Below are 9962 nucleotides of genomic sequence, written 5' to 3' on the forward strand. Positions count from 1 at the left end.
CATTCAGGAGTAATGGGAGAAAATTACCACAATATATTACAATGATTAGTTTAAAGCTGTCTGATCCATAACAACATAATGTATTACCAAGTGAGGTCAACAATAATAAACAAATTAAATGCTTTCCTCTTTTTATCACATAAATCTTGTTTGTGTAACTAATTTCAGGATCGTTCTTTTCAATAATTATTACCATTATTCATCCAAAACAACATTATTAGGATTAAAGTTGGATGAGCCACCACAGTTTACTCTTATCAAATTGACCAAACCACATAAAGTTGAACTTCACCAAGTTGAACTTGAGCTTCATCATTTTTTTCTCAACAGACTGCATGTGTTTCTTTAGGGGACTCGAACTCTCTGGTTCCTAAGTGCTGGACCGTCTGAGCAGGACCCGGGCCACTTCAGAGTTAGACATCTGGGTTCAGTTGCTTTGCTCATTCTGAGCCCTGAGTCTGTATTGTGACCAAAGACAGTACTTCTGTGAGCCACAGTCTCTCACCTTCCTCTGGTGTGTGGGACATCAAATGTACATATGCAGTACAAACAATAATATAGCTACACAGCAAAAACAGACTTGTATCAACTACTGTCACTTTTGACAATGTTGAATGAAACTTAATTACAAATCCAGAAATGACTACACCACTGAAGAAGATAGACTGCCCAAAATGTTAAGGCAAATCTGTTTTCAGACAAGATGTGACCAAATATCACAACTGAGGTCACTTTGACTTTACTGGTTCATATGGTAACCTATAGAAATGTGAATCAGATTACAGTAGCCTGTATAGGATAAACTAGAAATGTGGTAAAAACAAACAAACAAACAAACAAACAAACAAACAAACAAACAAACAAGAACATGGTTGCAAATACAGAACCCTGAGAAATGGTTGGTCTGACCAATATCCAAACAAAATTATTCCTAAATTTACATGAATCCATATAGAATCTGCATTTATTTAACCCTTATTGCTGGTAGGCTATGAGATGATGCTGATGTAGGCGGAGATGTAGCAGGGCTTTGTGTAGGCGTACATGAAAGCAGTCTGCCTGCTGCTGAGTTATCCTGAGCTTAACAGTGGCGTTCACTGTTGGAGCTGCTCTCCGGTGTAGGTTGACAGCGCAGTGAGTTGGGGCACAAAGCAGCCTTTATGTTAGTGAGGGTTCCACCCTGTGACACAGCGAGCCACAGAGGTAGAGGAGCCCGAGGGGACTGGCTGTGAGGTGAGCTCTGTTACACGTCACAAAAGAGCACCATCCCACACCAGTGCCGACAATGCCAGGAAATGAGAGAAAAATGCTGCCACAGGATTACCTCATTCTGAATCTTTGGTTACCAACCCCATCGTGCACCATAGATTCAAAATCAACTTTTCCTAGATGCTGTAGGCCGTTTTTGAGAATCCCCCTTCCCCCAGTGACTCCTTTCCTGTCTTTGGGAATCACGACTAGTTATTTTTTCTTTCTATCTTTATTCTTCACCAGTATCAACATAATATGTGACAATATTATTGTAAATGACACTGTCGCCAAAGCAACCGCTCCTATGTGTACATGTCATTTGCTCTGAAGGGAAAAAAGTTAATTACATTTACTTTTCATGTTATACATTATACCAGAGGTTGGCATTGGGTGCCAAATATGTTTGTTTTTATTTGACACTTCAAAATGCAAAGAAATTATCAGGTGATGTGACATTATTAGTAGCTCCAATGTCGTTGAGAATCACTAGCAACACTCGTGTACCGCTGCTTTAAACTCAAGCTGCACATCACTTGAATCCGAATATCTCATAAAAGGCCTCACATGTGGGGTGAGATTCTCCATGTTCTGGCATTATACTGACATGAGTTTACTGCAGAAACAACCTGCGAGATAAATACAGGCAAGTTTCAACAACAATGGATTTGGACATAATGTGGTGAGAGGCTTGTTTGCTCGGTTCTGAAACATATTGAGCAACAATCCTGGCCAAATAAGTGTGAAGGCTTTCGCTCCTTGACTCACCATGAATGCTCTACAATGCCATGATATGACCAAGTCTGAATTATTCATTGGAGCTGTTCAGAAAACAGAGTGGGAGTACCTGTTTATTTTTTTTAAATTTGTTACAGGGATGTTGAATGTGTTCCAGATGCTCACTACAGGAAAAACAGCAGAAATTAATCTTAGTGACTATCCCAAAACTCAAGGCAACCAGGAAACTGGTGTTCCAAAAGCATATTCTACATAAGGGACTTTGAGGACAATTGGTTAAGTTTAATATTGTACCCACTGTTGTTGTGTCCTTGGGCAAGACACTTCACCCACCTTGCCTCCTGTGTCTGCGTACACTGGTGTATGAATGAGAGTGTGAATGGGGGACTGGTTCCTTGCTGTAAAGTGCTTTGGGCCTAAAGAAAGTAGAAAAGCGCTAAATAAGTTGAGAGCATTTACCATTTGACCATATTAATAGTTTGTTAACTCTGCTTCACTTATTCTACCCAAATAATGAAGAATGATAAAAAGCAAAAAGTAGGCTCTTTTTTTTTTTCTTACACCAACTTTCAATAGAGGGAATGGCCAAAAGTCCAAATCTATACTTTTAAGTACCAAGATTTTTGTAACATTCAAGAATTTGATGCCATATTTTCAGATAAGGACTCTATGGAAGATTCTCCAATTGTGCATAATTGCAGTCCATCAATAAAAATGTAATTCTTGCAATTCTGACATGATAACTTGATGATCAAAAAGCAAAAGTGGATGAGAACCAGGATGGGATGGGGGAGTATGAAGCCTAAAGCAGGGGTCATCCTCTCGAACTCCCAGGGGCAGTAGCTGGATGTTCTGCAGCAGTACTGTATGTCACTGCCTACGTACTAAACTTAATCTTTAAATAACCCCAGTGGCTGTGGGAAAAAACGGACTTGGTGGTTTTTGCCAATTTTTTTCTTAGTAAGTGCCGTTCATATGAGCTCCTGACTTAAGATTGGAGGCGTAAGAAAGCTGTGTTATGTTCAGCTGAAAGACAATGAGATAACAAGGATATGATAGAAAAAGTGTCTGCGGATTTATCAAATTCTAATACTTAATACAGAAGAATTCAAAGACGATGTGATTCACAGAGTTGGACAAACTCAGTTTAAGTTTGGGCTACCCGTTCAATCTGACACCACCATGAACTTTGGGACGCACAGTCATAGAGGCAGGGGGTGACATTGCTATAGCAACCACAGCACAAGGGCAGGTCGGGTCCCTGCTTTAGACAGGGGGTTGAACTTGAACGGACCAAAGAAAGGGGGGGAAAAATGAATGACAAGTTCAACCAATAAAGCATGGAGTGGAATGCGAGGGTATGTGTGCTATTGTTCAGCAAACATCCCAGGAACGCTCACAGAAACTATTTCATGCTTTCTTGTTGCAATTTGAGTCTGGAGTCTAAGGTGTCCCTTTTCTAACTGTTTCTTTTTGTCACATACTGTCAATTGGACGTCCCTACGCCAGTTGAAAATCTGTTTCATTATATCCAAAGTCTGTGCCTGTGACTGCATCATGTCTCCAAGCCAGGGAAAAAAATGGAGAAGTTCAGTTTGAAGTAGAGTAGTTGCCTGGCAACCACAATGAAAACCGGGCAGAGGGTTAAGTTTCTGTGTTTTGTTACTCAGATTTGCAGATGCTACTGCATTTGCTACAATGTATAAAACACAATAGAAATATGGTCACAATATGTATCTGGGCCACTTTTAAACAGTTTGTACTGGGAAACAGGCAACATAAACCCCTGCTTCGTCAAATGATAGAGCTGATAAATAATAATTATGTTTGATTGTGTTTGCTTTTAAGGACAGCAATGCAAACCAGACGCTCCGTAGACCAGATGTTTTTCACTGTAAATGAGATGTCAGGGGGTTTGTTCGATGCAACTGAGCAGAGACTTTGAACTTTGTCCCTTTCTTCCACAAGATAAATCTAATAGTGCACACAGACTGAGAGAGACAACATTATCTGGCACTCTTACGCCATCTAGTGACATGAAGAGCAGACTCTTAAATGATATGATAAAGAAGCATTCAGCGTGTGTTTCTGTCATTTTATCTTGACAATTTACATTTTAATTTCCTTCTCTTGCCGTTATTGAAAGTGCAAACTTGCAAACATAATAAAAATACAAGTTATAATGTGGTTGGGAACAATGTAAGAGGGAGCAGCTGCCTTATTAGTGGAGCTGGCAACATTTTGGGAAAGTTGTTGAGGCTTAGGCAAAGTTTTTCTTGAGGAAGTTGATAAGTCCGTTGGTGGAAGAGTCGTGCGATTGGACCTCTTTTGTGTCCTGTAATTCAGGTTCAATCTTCTTAGCCAATTGCTTGCCCAGCTCCACTCTTAAAAAAAAATGGTAATGGTTATTAAGCTCTATGCTGGCAAAGTCTAAATAATGCTTTCCATTTCAACTTACCCCCACTGGTCAAAGCTGTTAATCTCCCACATTACGCCCTGAATGAAGATCTTGTGCTCATACATTGCTGCAACAAAATAAGTTTGACACATAAGGTTTTAGTTAGTCTATTTAAATTAGTTGTGGTTGCATTTGGTGGCTTTTGCTTACCTATAAGAGCTCCTAGAGTGAATGGGGTGAGTTTCTTGAAAATGATTGAATTGGTCGGCCGGTTTCCTTGGAATACCTGAAAGAAAGGTCAGTCACTTGTTTATTTTACGTTGTAATGTGGGATGGTGTACATGTAATGTGGGATGGTGTTTGAAGGCAGCACTTTAGGTTACCCTGTATTATTTCTTAAAGTTGCATGATGCAACTTTTAATGTAAAAAGAAAGTTCATATTAGTGCGTATTTGACCTTTCAGTCAGTGGCTGCACGGGTCACGGGTGGTTACCTTAGCGCCCATCCCGGTGTCTCCTATAATGCTTCTGGATCAATTTTATGTCTATTATTTTTATTTATATTATATTTCTGTCAAGTTTTCGGAATGGAATTCATACGTAACCATGGATACGGTTCAATCAGCATTGAAAACCGAAAAAACATTTGATCGAGTTAACCACCCAAACATCTGCTGGGTCACTGAAAGGTCAAATACGTTGTTTTTTTTTTTTCATAAAAAGTTGCATAGTGCACCTTTAAAAATGAAAATATTTGGAAATGTATTTGCTTTTTAAAGAGAGAACTGTGTCTTTTAAGTTAATAGTAAAACCATAACACCAGTAGCATCTTTCATTTGACTAACTTTGTGTGGCAGGATATTGTCCAAGGTCTCTCCAGTGAGTCCACTGGCTTCCAGCTCTTTCCGGGCTTCCTCAGTAGTTTTGCCTCTCATCAGAGCCTCTGTTTGGGCAAGGAAGTTTGCCAACAGAATCTGCATTCATAAAGGGGATACAGTGTTTATTAATGATTATATAATAAAAAATATGTATTTCTGATTAATGCATGTGAATGGGCTCTCAGTCATCCAGGAATTATCCATTGCACTAGAGATTTCCAAATATCATAGACTGGGTTGGTTAGGTTGAGGATGTTTTGCCTCTGTCTCCAGAAGCTTCTTCTTGGTCTTGTAGTTAACAATATTTGAAAATCTCTCCTACAAAGGTGATTCTGATGGCATGTTTAATTGTCAAGCTACCTTATGGTGCAGGTTTTCTCTGATTGGGTGCTGAGACTGAGCTGGAATGAGAAAGTCGGCCGGCACCATGCGTGTTCCTAAATCAAACATATTTATCGTGAGACGGAACAAAGTCAAGATAAGAAACATACATTGTGACTTTACATTCAAAGTAAGACACAACAGGTAGCATTTTGTAACTGATGCTGATAATGTAACCCTATGTCCTCTTGGTTTGACTCCAATGGAATGCCTTCATAATGATCTCATATCCAGGCCTAGGGCCATAACCTTTCAGAAGAGGTGAACTGCTGTGGTGGCACTCTGGACAGGGATAAGTAATGTTGGTGCAATTTGGCAGAGGTAACTCAAACACTGCCCTCATGGCTGAAGGACGGAAATCTTAGTCAGAGGGAATTTTTCACACAGAAACTAGAACTAGGAAGGAAATTACCTGTGACGATAGCTAAGAGATTAACCTACTGATAAGGAAGTCAAAGGAGTTACCTTTGAACTGACTTTCACCTTTTCCAACACTGTAAGAATATTGCTAACTTCCAAACTCGGAGAATTAAATAACATCCTAAAAAGCTTGCTAGAACCATATGGGGGTTCTCAAGAGAGGTGCTCCAAGTAGTGAATTTGCTTAACTATGTAACACCAATCTGAACTCCTAATCCGTCCCATACATACAAAATAATGTACAGGTAACTGTCTGTTTGCACATAAGGGACCGCAAAACAATCTCTCCTGAGCAAGAATATTTCACAATTGCATACAGTAGTTATGTGGTCAATTCATGGATTAATAGAGGGAATTTAACAATTTCAACTTCGACAGATTAACAGATTATGATTATAGAAATGCAATGAAGATTTTTATATCTTCATTGCTTAACATAATAGTATGGTTAAAATGTGATTTCCATATTTAAGTTTTGTTTTCTATATCACCTGCAGTGTCTTTTCTTTAAGTGCCTGTGAATGTTGCAATTGAGTTTACCCTGATGAATGAGTTGATAGAAGGCATGCTGTCCATTGGTTCCAGGCTCTCCCCAAACGATGGGTCCAGTGTGGTAGTTGACGCGAGCACCATGGTTGGTTATGTACTTCCCGTTGGACTCCATGTCCCCCTTAATGATACAATGTACATTTTAAATAGTCTGTTGTAGTAATGAGATTTGAAGAGTTTTATGGCACTCACTGTCCACACTACGACTGAACAAGGTACAGACCTGTTGGAAGTATGCAGTGAAGCGGTGCATGTATTGGTCGTAGGGTAACACAGCATGAGTCTCAGCATGGAAAAAATTGATGTACCAGATTCCCAGCAAAGCCAGAATGACTGGGGCATTCTTATTGAGAGGAGCAGTACGGAAGTGGTCGTCCTACCGATGGGAGAGAAAACTAAAATGTATAGAATATATAATTTGGTTGGGTGGAATTGGTCCTTCAAGCTTACCATCCAATGAGCTCCTGAAAGAAGCTTCTCGAAGTTTTCAAAACCTATTAATGAAAAATAATAATTGCTGAATTTGAAACATAACCCATTACCACTGATTAAAAAAGATAGTAAAACTTCATAATAGCTCCACCTTATTTAGCCTTAATAAATTATGAATTAACACTTAATTCATCATGAACAATTCATTAGTTAAGTATGACTAACACTTAATAACTACTTAACTACAGCAGTTAATGCCTCATAATGAATAGTTCTTCACATACTTAACTTATTCATTGTTAAGTAGTTATCAAGTGTTAATCACACTTAACTAGCGAATTGTTCATGATGAATTAAGAGTTAACTAATCATTTACTAAAGCTAAATAAGGTGTAATTATTATAACGTGTTAATCATGTGTGTATTCACATACCAATATGAAGGGCTATGGACATCCCAATGGCAGACCATAGAGAAAAACGACCACCAACCCACTACAACATAAACAGAATTTTTTTTAAAGCAGAGGCACTGATGGCGCACATTAGCAGCCTGACTCCTACTAGTTTGCAGCTGTGGCTACATGCAAAGGTGCTGATATTCGTATTGTTATTATCATATATATATTTTGTGTTATGATTAAGTTGCAAACATTGAACTACTTGTAGTTTGCTGACCTTTAATGCGACCGGGCCTTTACAGTAACCTATGCTACAGAGAAGGTCACTCCCAATAATAACTGTGTGCTGTGAGTGTGCGCACAGAGGATTCTGATTACCAAGCAGCTGCTGGCCACTGACTCTGTCCCACCTACTTCAGAGGTCATAAGTTAGGGCTATTTTTAGCTTCTGAATGTGGATTCATAACAGAGAGGATATTCTGCAAGTCTGCTGTATAAAAGACCACTTACATCCCAGAACTCAAACATGTTTTCTGTGTCGATACCGAAATCCTTCACTTTGGGCTGAGAACAAAGGACAGGAGCTGTGAGCACATATAGTATATTGATGCATAAAGATGCTCAACCACAGCTATAACTTACAGCGTTTGTAGACAAAGCAACAAAGTGCTTGGCAACAGCAGCTTTCTGCAGAGTGACAGACACAATAATATCTTAGATGCAGGATTTCTTGCATTGTGGCGCGTTCTTCATAAATACTCACATCTTTGGCATATTCTAAGAACCATGCTTTGGCAGACTCTGCATTAGTAATGGTCTCCTGAGTGGTGAAGGTCTGAAAGTACAATTAACATATCTTGGTGACAAATTTAACAATGTGATATTAATGGCATTTATTACAACACAGAAAACTAACCATGTAATGTGTAATGACTTCACTTTTTCTATTTAATAGTTAATTAGACATACATATTTGTTATCTGTCTGTGCGTCATCTGTCATATCTGAAAAACCCAACAGTCATGCAGCCAACTGAACTAGTTTTACCTTGGATGCAATGATGAAAAGAGTCGTCTCAGCATTGAGTTGTGCCAGTGTTTTGGCAATATGTGTCCCATCAATGTTGGATACAAACCACACACGTGGACCATCTTTTGAATAAGGCTTGAGAGCCTCAGTCACCATCAAGGGACCCTACAATCCAGAGTCCTAGTTATTGTTGTGCAGCTACTTCTATGTATATTATAATTCTGTTGGAAAAAATAAATGTACTGACGAGATCAGATCCTCCAATCCCAATGTTGACAACATCTGTGATGGTTTTTCCTGTGAAGCCTTTCCATTCCCCACTGCGAACTCTCTATGGTAAACACACATGACAATGAGCTACAAACACCTGATCATAAATTCTTCTTTTAAATGTATGAATGCTATAATTTTACAATGCAATAAACGTTTGATTTTCTTACATGACAGAAGCCCTTCATCTTCTCCAAAACTTTGTTCACTTCTGGCATTACATCCTTTCCATCGACCATGATAGGCTTGTTGGAGCGGTTCCTCAAAGCCACATGGAGAACAGCACGACCCTTTTTACGGACAGAAATAAACACTATATTTTACATCGATTATTATCATATCTGTCATATTGTCATTGTTATCAGTGTGTTGCTGCTTAGTTAGTTACCTCTGTAAAATTGATCTTGTCCCCATTGAACATCTTCTGCCGAGCTGCTTCAATGCCTCGTGACTGACCCTAAAATGTATTGCAAAAAACAAAACAAAACAAAAAACAAAACAAAACAGTTAAACCTACATTTACAAAAACTGCACCATTAGATCTATGAATGTGAACATACCAGATCAACCAACATTTTCATAACTTCATCTGTGATAAGATTTTTGGAGTAATCAAGAAGAATGTCCCCATCTTGTGTGTTTAGTGTTAGGCTGTTCAACAGAGAAAGAGACAAATCTAGTGTTTGGCAGTTTAGGCTATGTTGTTCATGCCTGTGCTGAGTGCAGTTATGTATTGATTATAAATTGTTAGTATAGCAGGCTAAATACCTGAGTTTGTTGAATCTCTCTTTGTCAGCCTCAAACAAGTGTCTCATGTTGAGGTTGAGTGCATGAGCGGTGTACCAGTCTTGCAGCTTGTGGAAGTTTGGATCATGAGTGAGCCCCATGGTGACAATGTGGTCTTGCTTAGTTTTGCAGAGCTCCAAAAACCCAGGCTCGACTGGCACAAAGTTGGACAGGGAGATGTTTTTGAAGGGCATCCAGGCTGGATACTCCAGAGCTCCTCCTACATGACACACTATCCATGTGCAGTGCAACAGGAATAAATCAAGTCCAAGTTGTATCATCGCCGTACAGTTAAAAAACGGATTTCTATATTAATATTAGTTTAAATTGGGCCACCAGCCAATACATTTGCAAGCTTGACCTCCTGTAACACAAATGTAGTCAATCTTTATTGCAATCGGGTACTGTATCGACTTGTGGCGACCTCTAGTGG

The 9962-nt window shown here is 39.1% G+C and overlaps 1 protein-coding gene across 1 annotated transcript; it reads right to left on the minus strand.

Annotated features, from left to right (window-relative positions):
* Positions 1 to 4066: 4066 nt before the first annotated feature.
* gpib (glucose-6-phosphate isomerase b) lies at positions 4067 to 9677 on the minus strand. Its single transcript, XM_079555402.1, has 18 exons — positions 9512 to 9677; positions 9304 to 9394; positions 9132 to 9200; positions 8914 to 9033; positions 8721 to 8804; positions 8492 to 8638; positions 8208 to 8279; positions 8087 to 8131; positions 7955 to 8008; positions 7478 to 7538; positions 7063 to 7106; positions 6836 to 6988; positions 6604 to 6733; positions 5623 to 5699; positions 5230 to 5358; positions 4595 to 4670; positions 4445 to 4511; positions 4067 to 4370 (listed from the first exon to the last, which is right to left on the minus strand). The coding sequence occupies exons 1-18, from the start codon at positions 9628 to 9630 to the stop codon at positions 4247 to 4249; spliced, it is 1662 nt and encodes a 553-aa protein (XP_079411528.1). The 5' UTR covers positions 9631 to 9677; the 3' UTR covers positions 4067 to 4246.
* Between the last annotated feature and the right edge of the window lie 285 nt (positions 9678 to 9962).

This window comes from Gobius niger, assembly GCF_951799975.1.
Source record: "Gobius niger genome assembly, chromosome: 4".
NCBI classification, from domain to species: Eukaryota; Metazoa; Chordata; class Actinopteri; order Gobiiformes; family Gobiidae; genus Gobius; species Gobius niger.